This window comes from Ambystoma mexicanum, chromosome 1q (genome assembly GCF_040938575.1).
Source record: "Ambystoma mexicanum isolate Mex_15411 chromosome 1q, UKY_AmexF1_1, whole genome shotgun sequence".
Taxonomy (NCBI): domain Eukaryota; kingdom Metazoa; phylum Chordata; class Amphibia; order Caudata; family Ambystomatidae; genus Ambystoma; species Ambystoma mexicanum.
This window is the reverse complement of record NC_090922.1, coordinates 662,970,741-662,987,074: the sequence shown is the minus strand read 5'-3', so window position 1 is coordinate 662,987,074 and position 16,334 is coordinate 662,970,741. Positions and strand designations below refer to the sequence as shown.

Here is a 16,334-nt window from a genome sequence, read left to right as displayed (position 1 = left end):
GAATTGTTTGCGGGCCATCTCTTTGCAGGCAAGTTATTGAAGCTGGTTGTTTTATTTGCTGTGCAAAGAGTGTGTGCCACCCGATATGTGGAACTTCGTCTTCAGGTACGCTGTTCTGCTACTCGTCACTGATCTGTAGATGGTGCATGCAGTCTTTAACAGTATCCTAGCCTCGAGAGGAAGCCAATGTAGCTTGTGTAGATGGGGGCGATTCAGTCAAATTTCCTCGCACCCATAATAAGACGTGCTGCAGCGTGTTGAGCTGTTTTAGGGGAGCCAAGTGAGCAGCTGGGTCCCCATCAGGAGGGACATTTTCCCATCAATGTGCGAGACTACAAGGGCCTGCACTATGTTCCAGAAGTCCTGCGGCAGGAAGAAGGACTTGATTTTGTGAAGGGTGGAGAGTCAGAGCCAGGCTCTTTGGGCCTTTATGGCTATGTGTTTCTGGAAGGACAGGCTGCTGTCAATGTTGAAGCATAAGGATTTGCTGCGTTCACGAGTTGTGGATGAAATCCTTCTTGGTGCATTTCATTGAGCCACTGTTGGACAAGTTGTTTTAGCGGGTGGATCGATGAGGACTAATTCAGTCTTGGATGGGTTTAGTTGAGCTAGGCCGTTGACATGCAGGACTGGATGATGGCTAGATAATCGCAGAGTCAAATGTCCTGTGCGCCATTTACTCATGTACAACTGAGTATCGTCTGCTTATTGGTGGATGGCTATATTGGGATCTTTGAGCAGAGCGCCCAGAGGCTCCATATAAATGTTTAAAAGGATTGGTGAGAGGATGGAGTTTTGGGGGTGTCTGCAGGAGACCTGGAGCTGGTTAGAACACAATGAGTTCATCTGGATGTCCTGGCGTCTGCCCGAGAGGTAGGATGTAAACTCATTTAGAACAGTGCCTTCTGTACATTGGGAGTGGTGGCATTGTACAAAGCTGAAGTTACGAGAGTCTGCTTCAGAGGGTTAGCAGGTGGATGGATCACGGAGAAATCTGGCAGATGGTCAGGCACTGGGTCCAAATGCTAATCAGAACTCCGTGGAACTATATGAGTGTGGAACCTCGTTACAAGTATCATTAAGGAGAACGGATGCAGGTGTTCTAAGTGAGGGACTTGTTGTTCAGAGGTGTTCAAATGATTGCTAGAGGAGAGATATTGCTGCTGAGATGACCATCCTTGGACGCATCAGTAGGTTCTTGGGGATTTCTTTAAACTGGGCATGTCTGATGTATTCCGAAATTGCTGGGATAGGGAATACCAAGGCAATAGAGAATAGCAATAGAAGCATTGGCAAAGCCAACAATATTGGCTTTTGTGCAAGCCAGAGATAGGCATTTGCCAGTCACTGCCATCATGGTATTACATGACCATGCAATGGTAACAGCTAGAACATGGTGAGAGTACCTGAGCATAGGATAGCAGTGCCTGGTAATTGCATATCTAATGCTTATAGAAAAACCAAAAATGTTGGTTTTGTCAATGTTTTTTTCTAACAGCACTTTAGTGCAAGGACATGTAAAGAAAGTCGCTGAAGACTCTTGGTTAAGACATGTTTATTGCGCCAGTCACACATATACAACTGCAATTAACAGATTAACTCTCAGACGATTGCTTTGAAATAACATGCACAATCACTTACAACACAAAGTATAAGGTTACATATTGATATAGATAGCTCAAAGAGATGCTAGGAGGATGCCTTTGGGGAGGGGAAGGACGGTCGTGGGTGGGAATGGCCATAGGCAATCAATGGGGGAGTAAATAATAAAGAAATCCACAAGTTGTTTCCCCCTCCTACGATCTCCTTCCTAGCTGTAGTGAAATGTAATAGTTTCAGCGTATATGTGGCGTGTTGGCGCCACCTGAAAGCTAAAACTAAAAGAGGGCTCTTCGAAAGCAGTTATGCAAGCAGTTTAAAGATTGTAGTTGTGTTTAGGGCTCCGTGTGGTGGGAGGGTTTGCTTTTTAGCGTGGATGGTGTCACACGGGATGTGCATATATTTTTTAAGTACCTGAGAGTTGAAGGGCATCCACGTTACAGCAGTGTGAATGTGACGTGGTGACAACATGGTACTCCTCTTTTCAAATGCTTTAACAATCAATAATATAAAAGCATGCACAAACGTTTTGGTCCATTCCTCATCTCAGGGGAACACTCTTCTTGGAATATCACGTTTGGCCATAACATTTTGTATAGGCAGATCAATTTAGATGAATACTCTAACTTGTACCTACTTGTCACGCTGCAAGCCGTAGACTTCTTGGTCAAACCATTCATTGAGTTTCCTTACAAACAACCAATTCACCAAAGCGACAGGGAGGGAAAGCCGTAGCCAGGTCTTGAAGCGGGTTGTAAAGCATGCGTCCCAAGGGAAGCCTTGGCTACCAAGACGGCTAAGCAACCAACAACCTCTCCTAGTGCTGATGAACACCTGCAACATAAAACAGGACTCAACTCAAAGTCGCCACCGTAATGCCATCTAGAGATATCGGCTTTATTTGTTCAGCACTTCTTTATCAAAAATATATATAACTACAAAAGTAAATATCTGAATTCACCAAATAATTCAATTTACAGGCAACATTACAGGGCCGTGCACCTTTATTTAATAAGCGTGCAAACAACAGTCCTTTTATCTTATAAATAACATTACATCAGCATTTTGTTTTTCCTTCTCAAACCCTAACAGTTTAAATATCTGGTTATATAAACAGTCTACATTGTTCACTCACAAAAACTCATTGTGTATCATAACTCACAAATAGTATATTTCTTAGACTGTTTATTAATTTCTTCATGAGCGAAAGGACAAATTAGTTCTCTTCCAAGTTGTTGGATCCGGCACTCAAATAAACCCTGTGAGTGAAATCTTAATTTCAGCGAAATTTCGGAGTTTTTCAAGTGAGGGTCAAATCTAGCGGAAAACCAAATATTTCTGCATACAGTGTCAAACATGCCAAATACTGTACCTGTGAAATTCAGTTATATAAGTTTTCATAACTTTAACTTTGATTTCTTTACCAATTTTCGTTTTTGGTATAGTTTTCTTAGATGGTTCCCCGATAAAGGATCAAAGGGATCCGAAATGCATTGGACATCACTATTTGTCTCCTATCTTTATAAAATGGATGTTTCTATATTAAAATTGTAAATGTAATAATGGATGGCTTTTTGGTGGATTTAATGCCTTATTAACTGATACAGAGTTGATCACTAATGGGATGCATCGAGCACAAAAATGGGTTGTATACTAATTGACTTTTTCACAATTGACCTCGGGAGAATTGACCTCGGGAGAATTGACCTAATTTAGAAGGTCAATTAGGCCATATATGCGGGCGAAAATCCCCACATCCCTCCACCCAATCCAAAGCCCCCCACAACCCTCCACCCAATCCCCTTATATTATTTATAATCCAAAACCAACCCAATACATATATCAAATAAATAAAATAATATAAAGGTCAATTGTGCAGAAGGTCAATTAGGACCACTATAATTAGGTCAATTGTGCAAAAGGTCAATTGTAAAAGGTCAATTTGGGTAATACCCAAAAATGACTTCTTCTCTGTAGATTCTTTAATTCAGAATATTCCATATAGTGCAAATAAGAATACTGAAATCCTACAAAAAAAGTAGAAATTGTTTATCTTGTGAAATTATATATCTTGTGAATCTTAAAAGGTGGTGCACACTACATTGTATAGAATTCAGTTTTTGTATCATTTCTAGGTTTGATGTGGGCCTGCCGGTTTGCCCCAAAACTTTAATCCACTTTACATCCTATACACACTGTCCAAAAACCTGCCCCGTCATAATTATCCCATCTAGGACAAATGTATTTATGTTGGCGATTAATACAAAGCAAACAAAACACACAATACATCAGAATACAGTCCTTTTCACAAAAAAAGGGCTAAGTTATTTGTCAGAAACCTTGTATTCTTCACAAAAGCACATTCCTGAAATGTGAAGATTAATACAAAGTAAAAAAACACAATACGGCAGAATACAGTCCTTTTATAAAAAAAAAAAAGGTTCAGTTATTTGTCAGAAACCTTGTATTCTTCACAAAAGCACATTCCTGAAATGTGAAGATTAATACAAAGTAAAAAAAACCACAATACGGCAGAATACACTCCTTTCACAAAAAAGGGTTATTTGGCAGAAACCTTGTATTCTTCACAAAAGCATATGTTGTAATGCCTGCCTAGGTCGTTCTCTCTTAAGTGACCCATAGAATAACTATGAGAATAGACTCACTACTGAGGCTTCGAACACTACCCTCCATATTTAGCGTTAAGTAGCAAGAGTCCTAAAATAGCTGCTTCCGCACTTAGTTCCAACTGGCAAGTGTCTTGCGGAAGTCAATGATCTTACTCATTAAAAACGCTACTGGCACTCTAATACAACCTGCAATGTCCACTTGCCTAAATTAAAATTGCGCTTAAATGCCTGCGTTATCTTTGTGGGCACTTTTACCTTTCCTGACAGTATATTTAATGTATTTAGTTATCTGTCGAACATCGGCAATTGTTTCAGGGCAGTAGGTAAAATAAAAGGCACATTAAGGTAAAGGGAGAGAGTGCACCCTTGGTTCAGTCGAGTGTTCTTGGGTATAATTGTTGCAACCAACCCAGTGCCAAGTGTACGGCTTCCTATTGCTTAATTATTGAAAAAGCAAATATGTATTTAAAAGGTGTCAATGTACATTGCTCAATTCCTGCTCTGAAGCTCATTTTATCAAAGGATTCTCCTGCAATCAGACTGACCGGGATCAATCTTCTCCATCGGTGCACGTGCACCAGTAGGAAGTGACTGTGTACGTATGTCAGCAAGCAACGTTGGCACAAAAAAAAATTGCTATTTGGTTTGGACACAGTCCTGTCTTGCATAGCTTTACCTTCCCTTGACAAAGGCAATCATTTGACTAGACGGATTCAACAAAAAATGGTAAAACGGAGTAGGCATCATTGCTCAACTATTTTGGCAACTCCAAAACTATCTGGTCAAAGTATCTTTCTTCCATTCTTGACAATTGCGTTACTCAATTTGATACCAAAGAGCATTGCAAGCGTGACTGCTGGACGACCATAAACAGAGAGGATGATGGGTCCTGCCATATTAGATGCATAGGGGGCTCCACATATAGTCAAAATAATAAGGGAGGCAACGGACAACCCAAACAAGTGCCACATGCCATCACTCTTAAGGTAGTTAGTTGACTGATCCCCATTTTGTACTCTCACTGCCTTCAAACCTTAATAAGGTCCCTGAACAATGTTCATCAAGCCATCGGAGAACTGCATATGCCTCACTGCAGACCACAGAAATATTTACTCCACCACATTAAAAGCTTTTGCTGAATTTTCTGAGTACACGTCTAACAGTGGAGCTCGTCTGTTCAGCAATCCAGCAGGATTCATTGTGGAGCGACCTTGCACAAACCATGCTGATCTCGACGCGCCACTGGAGTCATTATTCCAGCCAGCCTATTTGCCACAATTCTTCTTATATTGTCACAGTTGAGCAGTGAGTTAGGCCAACAGGAATTAATTATTTTGGGGGCTTTTCCTTTTTTAGCAAAACACCACCATCTTGGTATCGACCATGTCTCAGAACAGAGCCACATTCCCAGAATGCAAATCTGCTGGGCCGTGGGATCTGCCACTAAGCGGTTACAGTACATCCTAAGGGAATTATTTTTCCACTCATGAACACATTTCGCCTTGCTCAAATCATGTTCAAATCCTATCTTTATATGATATCGCCAATAATTCAGTTCCCATACATTCATAGGTCCCAATTTCTGGCTTTGCATTTTCTAGATTTCAAGTCATGGTCACTGGTTAACTCTTGGCCAACTAGTAGATAGTGCTTTAGTTGTAAAGATCCGAACTGCATGTATACAGCTTCATAATTCATAATATTCTAGCTTTTTTCCTTTTACAAATATTTACAAATCAAGAAATAAACTTGGCTTTAATGAGTCCCAAAGCCAGCTAACTGACCCAATCTTCTTTAAAAGGAAATTGGAGATGCCAGACTCCATTGCCTGCTGGATTCCTTGCAGATCTAACCATTTTGCATCTTACTTTAGTAGCCCCAGGTCTTGGGAGAGTGGTAATCACTAAATTCAAATCGGGTATTCTACCCATGGCATCCTTTACTGAAAGATGGCTAGGGAATGCTTCCTTTACATTCCCTAAATGTGTGACCAATGCCGAAGATGTTGCTTCCTCTTCCCGCCCCATGTGCATCAACCTCGGAAGAAGCGGTTCATACCCCACCTCCGAGTGAGACAAATAATCCATAGGAGGGAAGGAATGGCTTTGCTTTATTGCAGGTCTGATGATTCTGCTTGTCTGCATTTAGTAACATGTTTATATTGTGTTTGGTTTATATGAATTCATTATGTAAATGTTCATTAATGTAATGGATCTCAAGTCCAAGCACATTTTAACATATTAAATGTATACATCAGTTTTAAGTGTTGATATTTTTGTTATTGTTGATTTATATTGTACTGTATTGTTTAATTAATCTATTGTGATTCACAATTAACACATGATGATTTCTACAAATTCCCTTTCCGATGCCACTGTCCATTGGAGGGATTTGGGTGTATTCACAAGGGTGACTTCTTGCAGCAGTTTCACTATAATTGAATCGGTCGTTATACGCGGACTGCAATGTGCAGTGGCACGTAGGAAGGACCCAATTCGGCAAATGTTTACATGTTTGGGCACATTAGTTATGGCTTCTACTCGTGATTGCATCAAGTTCATTCACCTGCTTTGCCATGACCCACATAAGTCACTGTACATTTTATTTAGGTACTGTGTTCTGCTCTCTAGAATGTGCTCGAAACAATACCAGTGTGTCCTTCTTGCATTCCCAGATGTGACTAACAAGTCGCTGAAATATTGCAGTAAGATAGATCCTCATGAAAAGTTATTCTTGTCCAGATCTTTTTTTTAGGGTTTCGTAAAAAAGGGTTGGCTTTTCTATGTACCCATGTGAAAGGTGGGCCCATGTTGTTTGCTGCCCTGGGTGGGGGAAAAAGTTGTGGTGGATGGGTTCTGAAAAGATGGCTGAGCAGAAATCAACCACTCGAATCCATGTGGCAGTCAGGGGCATACACAACACTATGGTTGTAGGGTTTGGAACAACTGGGAATGATGGTAACACTACCGCCTTTACTGCTTTGTATGTCCTGAACAAACCTATACAATTGCCATCCAAATGTTGTAAAGGATCAAATCAGGGTATTCCATGGGCTGGTTGTGGGCACCAATAGTTCCTGATCGGATCATTAATTTTTTACTATAGCCATTCCTGCTTCCTCCTCCAATTTCATTGGTTACTCTGTGGCTTCCAGGGTAAATGTTTACTTGGGTCCATTTAGAGTCGTACTGATTCACGATTACAAATTAAATCCATATCATTAGCATGCCGCGACCACAGGGTACGAGCTAGGAGTTCATCTCTACACAACTCAGGGCTTGCATTCTTTTCTGGTTCATCTTGCAGAGAGAGACTGCCTCATTTTTGTCTGCAATAGGAATATCCAAAATGCCCCCCATCTGGGGCTCAATGAATAGTACACATCAGTTTTCAAAATAGGTTTCTGCCAGAGGAGACCTGTGTTGAGCCCGTCTCCTGGGGAAAAGGGGCTCAACAAGAAAGGGTGCTGCTCAGATATTGGACCAATAGAAACTGTATGTGATTCAGTCACAGGGTGAATCACTGGATTATTAGAAACACAGACTGTCGAGGAACATTTCAGAAGATCTAGTTATTTACTTTAAAGCCTTCTGAATTCATTGCTGAGCAATTCGTTCCTATGTCTACATTGTGCTTTCTTGTCATTACTCGTACAATACACGTATGTACCTTTTTGGTCTAATTGTATTAATCCTTGAAATATGACATGAGCTATACCTTGGCAATCCTAATCATTATTCTGTTGCACCTTTGCAATTTCCCTGGTTGTCCCATTTGGAAAAGTACAGTTTGTAGGTTTTGAAGGTTTCTCGTGCTGTTCTTTAAAGGGAGTTTACCTTTGTGTACCTTTAGATGTGTCATTTGTTGAAAAGTTGTCAGGTCGTGCAGTTCTGGCATCATGTGGCAGCCTGTTGCAGATGGTTTACTTGGTTAGGTTGTGGATAGTTCTTCATCTTGTTGTACTGAAAAGCCAGGTGCCTGTTGTCCAGATTTCTTTTAGGATGAAGTTCCACAGTTTTTCTACGAGTACATTTGGCCATTGATAGACTTACTCTCAAGGCTATACAGCTCCTCTTTGCACCAAGTTGCCTACCAGTGCTGCCTGCTCTCTAGATGTGCCCCTAGTCACCTTCTGACTCTTGCTGGGCTTACTCACTGATCAGGCATCGTTCATATCCATTCGCCACCTTGCTGTTCCATGAAACCCCTCTCCAATGTCACTTTCCTATTGGTCCCAAAGGTTTTCTTTTCCCAGCCAGCACAGAATCGGTGACCTGTGGAACTCCCATATCATGTGATTCTAGCCCCTCAATATCACAGATTATCAGCCCATCCTCTACCCTTGGGCTCCCTGGTACCATTCCTGATGAATAAATCTCTGCATGGCCCTATATTTCCACTTCTTGCCAATTAATTCCTCTCTGGATACTTTATGTTCCTTATTGGCAGGCTGATACCACATTGCCACTAGACTGCTCTAGTTCTCCTCATTTCCCTTTGATCCTCACATTGCTCCCCCTCTAACATTTCAGGTCTGTTAAATTCCCTCTTTATTTACATTTCAAATCAACACCCTATTGTGGAAGCTGATATTTTACATAAGGTCTATGGACATATATTATCCATGGATGGTCCAGAACAGCAGCCATTTTTGTGGCAATGACTTAGGAGGTGCAGCCATGCTAGGGCAGGTAGTGCAGAATGAATACAGATTGGTTGGCAAGAGCATGAGTGCACATAAGGCTGTGTAAGGAAGAAAAACAGCCCGAGCGAGGTGCAGGTATGACTACCATGACACCTTCATTAGATAAGAAGTCTGGTTTAGTGTAGTATGATGCATCACCACGTAGGAGAGTGAAGCGGAGAGCGGCGGTTGATGTGGAGGACAGCTGACAGCCGTTGTATTCATATACCCAATAGTTATTTGATCTTAGTAAATAAATAAAGTAATTAACTCACTCCCTCCGCCTAACGTGTATACTGCAGGTGGCAACGAGGGCTTAACCTGCGAGTCCCTTGCGATACGTCCGAGCCGCATTGGTGCTGGAGCAGTACTGGAGGAGGAGGCCATGTGGGTGATGGGCCAATCTGATCCCCGCAACGTCGGACAAGGTGAGGGAGTGTGAGTGGCCCCATATGTTTGCTCTCTGCGTGTGTCTTCCATGCGCATGCCCGCATTAGAGGAAAAAGGGGCGGAAGGCCATCCCTGATGTAACAAAGACTGAAGGAAAGTCATATTGACGTGCAATGTCATCACGCTGCATGCGGTGGCCATTTTAAAGAGTCAGGCACAATACATAATCCTCATTGAATTCTGATCTCTTCTTCCTCGGCGCAGTATTTTAAAAAATAAAAGATTTTTTGTTTTTTTTAGTGCTTACCTTCAGGAACATCCAAAGCCAACATTACTCTACCAGAACAACAAATAGTAAAAGCTATAAAAGTACAAACATACAATTTCAAGTTATTGAAGGCAGAGTTGATTGGGGTGGTGCTGCAGACAGAGTAATGGCCATGCATAGCATACCCCCCCTACCTTATTGTTACCTGAAGTGGGTGAACCTGTTTTGCCATGGAAAAGATGGTTAAAGACTTTTGAACATAATGCCAGTGTTGTATGCGGGGAAAATTACAGTGTGGAAAGAAAAAAGTCTCTGTTTTTACATTGTCTGGGTCCAGCAGGAAAAGAAAAATATGAGGATTTGCCTGATTTACCAACTGCAGAGTGTGGGGATATGAATGCGTATGAAAAATGCGTTTTGAAAATGAATAAACATTATGAAAAGAAACTAAGCACCATATTTAAAAGGTATAAATTTGGAAAGAGAACACAAGAAACAGGTGAAACAGTTGAACAGTTTATAACATCTCTCAGAAAATTGGCAAGAACATGTAAATTTGGTCTTCAACTTGAAGAGAGACTAAGAGATCAATTTATGCTGGAGTGCAGTAGTGCCAAAGTATGTGAGGAAATTTGGACGGACGATGATCCACCTTTAGAGGACGTTCTGAGAATTGCCAAGGAGGTAGAATACACAGAAAAATGTGTTAAGACACTGGAAGAAAGGTTGAAGGAAATGCCAGTGAAAGTGGAAGCGGCTGTCAATATGTTACAAAATCCCCAAGAGAATGTTGTGGCAAGTGTAAACAACTCCAGTACTAGTGTAAGGAGAAGGAATGATGGCAATTCATCAGTAACACAAAGATATGGAGAACACAGAAACTCAAGAGACCTGATGAGAGGCTGAGGATATGGCAGAGGATACAGTTCGGAATCTCACCGTTTTCAGAGCAACCAGCGAGGTAGAGGTCATGCCAGGAGATGTTTCAGATGTGATAGTCCATCACATTTTGTGAGCAGTCCAGAATGTCCTGATTTGCGAATACTTTGCAGGAATTGTAATAGAAAAGGGCATCTCGCTAAGTGCTGTAGGACCAAAGGCAACTGTCATGGTGCATGCCACCAAAACCCTGAAACCCGCGAGCCCAGCCCAGACCCTGGCCTCCTTTGGGACTTCCCAGGCCCCAGCTAGGCTCATGGTAAGTGTTAAATACATGGTCCATTTATTTGGCTCTGGGATGCTGAGCCATTCAGAACAGGGTGTGGCTTGGGACTACTTTTTCTGAGAGACAGGATACGATGAAGCGGCCTATTTTCCTGGAACTACTTGCAAGGCTATTTAAACCGCACCTTGCAAACTGAACACGCTTCGCGTTAATCTGCACTCCTGCAGCGTAACGCTCACCATGTCAGTTCTTGCTTCCTTTCTGCCATGCCCGTCCAGAGTCTTCTATCCATCGGCACCTGTGAAAATAGAAGAACAAGAGTTATTCACGCATTGAAGGCCTTACCTGCAGAACATCCGGACCTCGCCTTCACGCTTATCCAAGGGCCGCCGCATCTGTAGAAGATCAGAACAGAAGGTACCCTCTTGGGTAGCAACGCACCTGACTCGGCCTCCTCCAGGAACTCCAGCGAGCAGTTCTCCATCATTCTGCATCGCGCCGCATCTCGACACCATGAGTCGGCCCTTCCATCTTCTTCCTGGAAAAGCGCTGCACCTGCCGAACAGAAAAGACAAAGCAATTTAGTCGCACACAACAAGAAGGCTAAAATAAAGAGAACTATTAGCGCATCTCGCACAGTGCTCTACTTACCGGCAAGAATCCTGCACATCATTGTCAGGAGAGTCATCCATCATCCAAAAACCGCTTTGTGCCGCACCTGAAAGACAAAAAAAACGAACATTAGATATCTTGCATGCAAGGACTTAAGGCAGCTATTCCAAGGAGTTCTAGGAATAGAGACTTACCTGCTTACTCCGGTCCATCCACTTCAGCAACCTCCATCGGATCAGTGAAGTAACTCGATCCTGGAACTACAGAGTAACCGCGCCCCTGCCAGAGAGTGTGCAGGATGGAGAGCTCACTCATATAATAGACAAGGTGAGCCAGGGAAAGAGAAGGATAACACGGAAGGAGGTGAAAACCAAAACCAGCTCCACACAGTTGGCTAATATCTTGTTTCAACTTGCAGACGAACATCTCTTGAGGCAAGACAGAAGGGAAGACGCAAGCAGGCCCTCATTAAGCAGAACAACACCAGTGCAGACATCATCCTTCGCACACGAGCACGCCCCCGTGGAGACCAGGTTAGCGTGACAGCAACCACATGAATTAGATAGGTAATCAGGGAAGTGACGACGGTGAAGAATGTACATTTGTAATTAGTGGTGACGGTGATGAAGAAATCAAAGTTAGCCCAAAGGCCATAGTCATGGTGAACAGGAAACCGGGCAAGATGATGATAGACTCAGGGGCCAGATATACCCTTTTACCAGAAATAGAATGGAAAAAGATTGGACCAGAATGGCTACATGAAGTAGATATTAATCCTCGTGCTTATGGAGGAGCAAAGATTGATGTTATAGGATGTTTCAAAGCAGAATTGAATTTCAAAGAGGTCTGCTGTAGGAAAAGTCTATGTATCTAAGAATGGAGCGCCACCACTACTGAGTTGAACATATCAGAATTTTCCCAAAGTTTGTCTTGATGCCAGTTCGGAGGAATCAGTATTTGCTATAGAAGGTGCAAGTGTTAATCAAGAAAAGATGCGTACACGTGTGTTCAGAGACGGAATTGGTTACTTAAAAGGATTCACTCATCGCATTCAAATGAAACCAAGATGTAAACCTGTTGCCCAGAAGCTACGAAGTGTGCCTATAACCATGAGAGAAGAGGTAAAGAAAGAACTGTGCAACCTTGAAGGTCAAGGAATAATTGAGAGGATCGATGCATCAGAGTGGGTCTCTCCATTGGTGATTGAGTTCAGGAAAAATGAGAATATGTAATGATTTAAGAGAACTCTATAAATGTATCGTGCCAGAGAGGCATCCACTTCCCAATATCCAGGAATTACTTGCAACGATGGGCTCTGCCAAGGTGTTCTCTACAATAGATCTCACATCGCAGTACCATCAAGTGAAGCTGCATAAAGAATCGAGACATCTTACTGCCTTTATTACACCAGAAGGTTTGCAACAGTATCGTAGAATGCCATTTCGGTGAATCTCGGCAGCCTCAGTAGTCCAGAAAATAATGTACAGAATTTTTGATGGGGATGAAGGTGTACTATTATTTCAAGACGATATTCTGGTATACGCAGAGACAATAGAGGAACACAATAAGAGGCTGGACTTGGTGATTGCAAAACTGGGTAAGGCAGGAATGACGATTAGCAAAGAGAAATCTAAGATCAACAAGAGTGAAATTGAATATCCTGGCCACGTTATTTCCAAGGATGGGGTAATGCCAAAAAGAGAACTGACATCTGCTATCGATGACATGGTTGTTCCTAACTCCAAGGAACAGTTGAGAACTTTTTTAGGAATGGCGGAGTATTACACCAAATTTGTGAGGAACTTTTCAGATCAAACAGTGATGTTGAGAGAACTAATGAAGATGAACAAAAAGTTTGAATGGAATGAAAAATGTCAGCAAGAATTTATGTATATCAAGAGTGCACTGAAATCTGCTCCAGCACAAAAAAAATGATATGTGTGGGAGACACACTGTAATTACAACAGATGCCAGCAACGTGGGCTTGGGAGCTGTTTTGAGTCAAGTACATGATGGCAAAGAACAAGTCATAGCATTTGCTTCTCGCCAGTTGAAGGGTGCTGAGAAGGCATATGCAACAATTGAGAAAAAGGCTCTAGCTATTACATGGACGGTAAACAAGTTCAGAAGTTTCATCTGGGGAACGAAGTTTGACCTGCATACAGACCACAAGCCCCTAGTACAGGTGTTCTCCACAAAAGGACTTGATAAAGTCTCAGGAAGAATTAGAAGATGGGTGTCCAGGTTGCAAGAATTGAATTTTGAGATAACATATATTCCTGATGTGAGGAATTATGCAGCAGATTGTCTGTCAAGACTTGCTAATAGTGAAGATAAAGAAAAGGAGGGAGAAGAGTCGCAAGAGTCTATTTGTGAGATCAAAGAATTTGCTGTATCCAAGCAAGAATGGTTTGATGAAATGCAAACAGATTTCAAAATGATCATGATTCAGAATCTGGATAAAAAGGTGGTAGCTGTTGAGAAAATCTACCAGGAGCTGAAGGATTGTGGAGTGTAAGAGATGAACTTTCTGTGCAAAGTGGTTACTTGTTGAGAGGTGATAGACTGATTCCCCCAGAAGGAATCAGGGAAAAGATAATTCAAATGGGTCATGAAGGCCACAAAGGTATCACAAAGACGAAGAACAGGATAAGGATGACCTAAATGTGAACAGGGTGTGATCTCCAAATCGAAAGACATGTCAGAAACTGTATCCTTTGCTGTAACAGTGATAACGGGTGCATGTAGGAGAAGTATCCGATGGTTTTTGTGGATGTGCCTGATGAACCTTGGAAGAGGTTGGCGGTGGATATTTTAGGTCTTGTATGGAGCAATGGGCAGCAATCGTATTGTTTAGTAATTGTTGATATGCTAACGAGGTGGGCTGAAGTGAAAGTGATAATGAATGTGTCAACGAAAGGTGTCATTGATTTCCTGGAAGAAGTGTGTGGTAGAGAAGGTTATCCTGAGGAGATTTTGACTGATAATGGGACTCAATTAAACTCGAGAGGGATGTGTGAGTATTTGAGGGAGAAATCTATTGTTCATAAGACCAGTGCGATATATCACCCACAGACCAATGGGATTGTCGAAAGATACAATAGAGTATTAAAAGAGGTGAACAGATGGGCTTGGTCTAACGGAAAGGATTGGAAAGAAGTGATGAGGATGACTGTTGTGGCCCATAGATTCACGCCACATAGCACGACGGGTGTGTCCCTGTTTGAATTGAGCTGGGAAAGAAGAGCAAGTACCAAGCTGTTTCCTGGTTGGATGAGTGAAGTGTTGGGCTTGGATGTGGCTTTGAGTGATGTGGGAGATAATATCCGAAACAGTCAGGTCAGTAATAAAATATTGAAAGATAATGTTAGGTTTAGAGCAGTCAAAATTCCTTCGGTTGGTGGATTTGTGAGAGTTAGTTTACCGCAAGTTCTGAGAGTGGATGGTAGCAAATGGTCCAAACCCATCGAGGTCATAGATGTGTTTAAGCATGCTGTAAGGACAAACGATGGTAGGGTGTGGAATAATAGTAGAGTTATGGTTATGTCTGATGTTGACAGTGTGAGGAGTGAGAAGGGAGGTTACAAAGATGGCAGTCATGTTTCCTTGTCAGATGTACCAGAAATGCCGAAGATGAAGATTACTCTGGAGACAGCCAATTCACAGTTAGGAAGGAGTTATCGGAGACTGGAATATCTGAAGGACTTTTCTGATTAAGAGAAGCTCGTGTAAGGAGAAGGATGTATAGTATGATGCATCACCACGTTTGATTCCAGAAATGGAATCCGAATGGCGAGTGAAGTGGAAAGCGGCGGTCGATGTGGAGGACAGCCGACAGCCGTTGCATTCATATCCCCAATAGTTATTTGAACTTAATAAATAAATAAAGTAATGAACTCACTCCCTCCGCCTAACGTGTATACTTCATTTAGCTGCTCAACAACTGGAATGCTAACCACAGGAATGCTTATTCTGTACTCTTAGGTACCATTAAGTATGATGCAAATCAGTAGGAGGGTGCTAGAAAGCCCAGCCAAGATGGGTGCAAGCCTGTGAGCTCCCGGGCGCCCTAAATATTTCAAACGAGATCCTGACTTCTACCGACCTGCTACCATATCAATCAGTAAGCCATCTGCCATGTGAAGACCGATCATCCCAGGTAAATGTCGTGATCCCTGATAGTGTGGTCATAAATATCTGGGATGCGGTGCAGTTGCAGGGTGCTCTCTGTGGTGCAAGCACCTGAGGCCAACTGCTGCCTCACAGAATGATAGATGATAGCCGTTGAGACCTAGTGGGATGTGCTGGTGTGGGTGTGATCATCAGAGCCTCCATACCCATGACTTGCATAATCCGGCATAGCTGGTGGAAGCCCTGTGGGCAGAGATTGGGCTCTGGGAAGCTGGAGGAGCGACTGCAGTGAGGGACTGAGGAGCGGTGTCCCATGCCAGAAGGCAACATGCTGCTGGCCAGGGTTGGTCCCTGATGTGTGCCACTGCACTGCAGACGCATGGCTACAGGGAATCCTAGGTGGCAGGAGACCATGCAGAGGTGGCCTCTGCCATTGTAGGAGGCCTGCAACAATGATTTGTACTGCATAGCCTGCATTTTCTGCAAAACTGCATGAGCATCCATCTGCCCTTGGCAGCAGCATCTACGGAGTGCACTGCCATTGTGTGTCTGGTGTAGAAATAACTAGCAGCACCCGCCCTAATGACAAGACCCCGGAATGTTGGGGCTCAAGCCATGAATGGAGTTTTCTCTCACTGTGTCGGGAAGCACCCGCCGCGTGGCCCCGTAATGAGTGGGAAAGGCATCCTGCTGTGGATTTTCAGTGATCGTTGCTCCTTGGTGAGGCAATGTCTGGGAGATAGGGCAAACAGGTGTGGAGTGGTGAGCCTGTTGGGCGGCTGGAGTGACACCTGGAGACAGGGGTGGTGCTCAACCTTCTCAGCACCTTTGTGTAGCACTCTGTTGGCACACAGG

General features: G+C 42.8%; 1 protein-coding gene across 1 annotated transcript in view; it reads right to left on the bottom strand.

Annotated features, from left to right (window-relative positions):
• The window catches only part of LOC138534963 (dimethylaniline monooxygenase [N-oxide-forming] 2-like), a 346,864-nt gene that overhangs the window by 68,731 nt on the left and 261,799 nt on the right, over window positions 1-16,334 (bottom strand). The window contains exon 6 of the mRNA XM_069641259.1: window positions 2,237-2,433. Within this exon, the coding sequence (XP_069497360.1) occupies window positions 2,237-2,433 (197 nt within the window). The remainder of the gene's footprint in view (window positions 1-2,236; window positions 2,434-16,334) is intronic.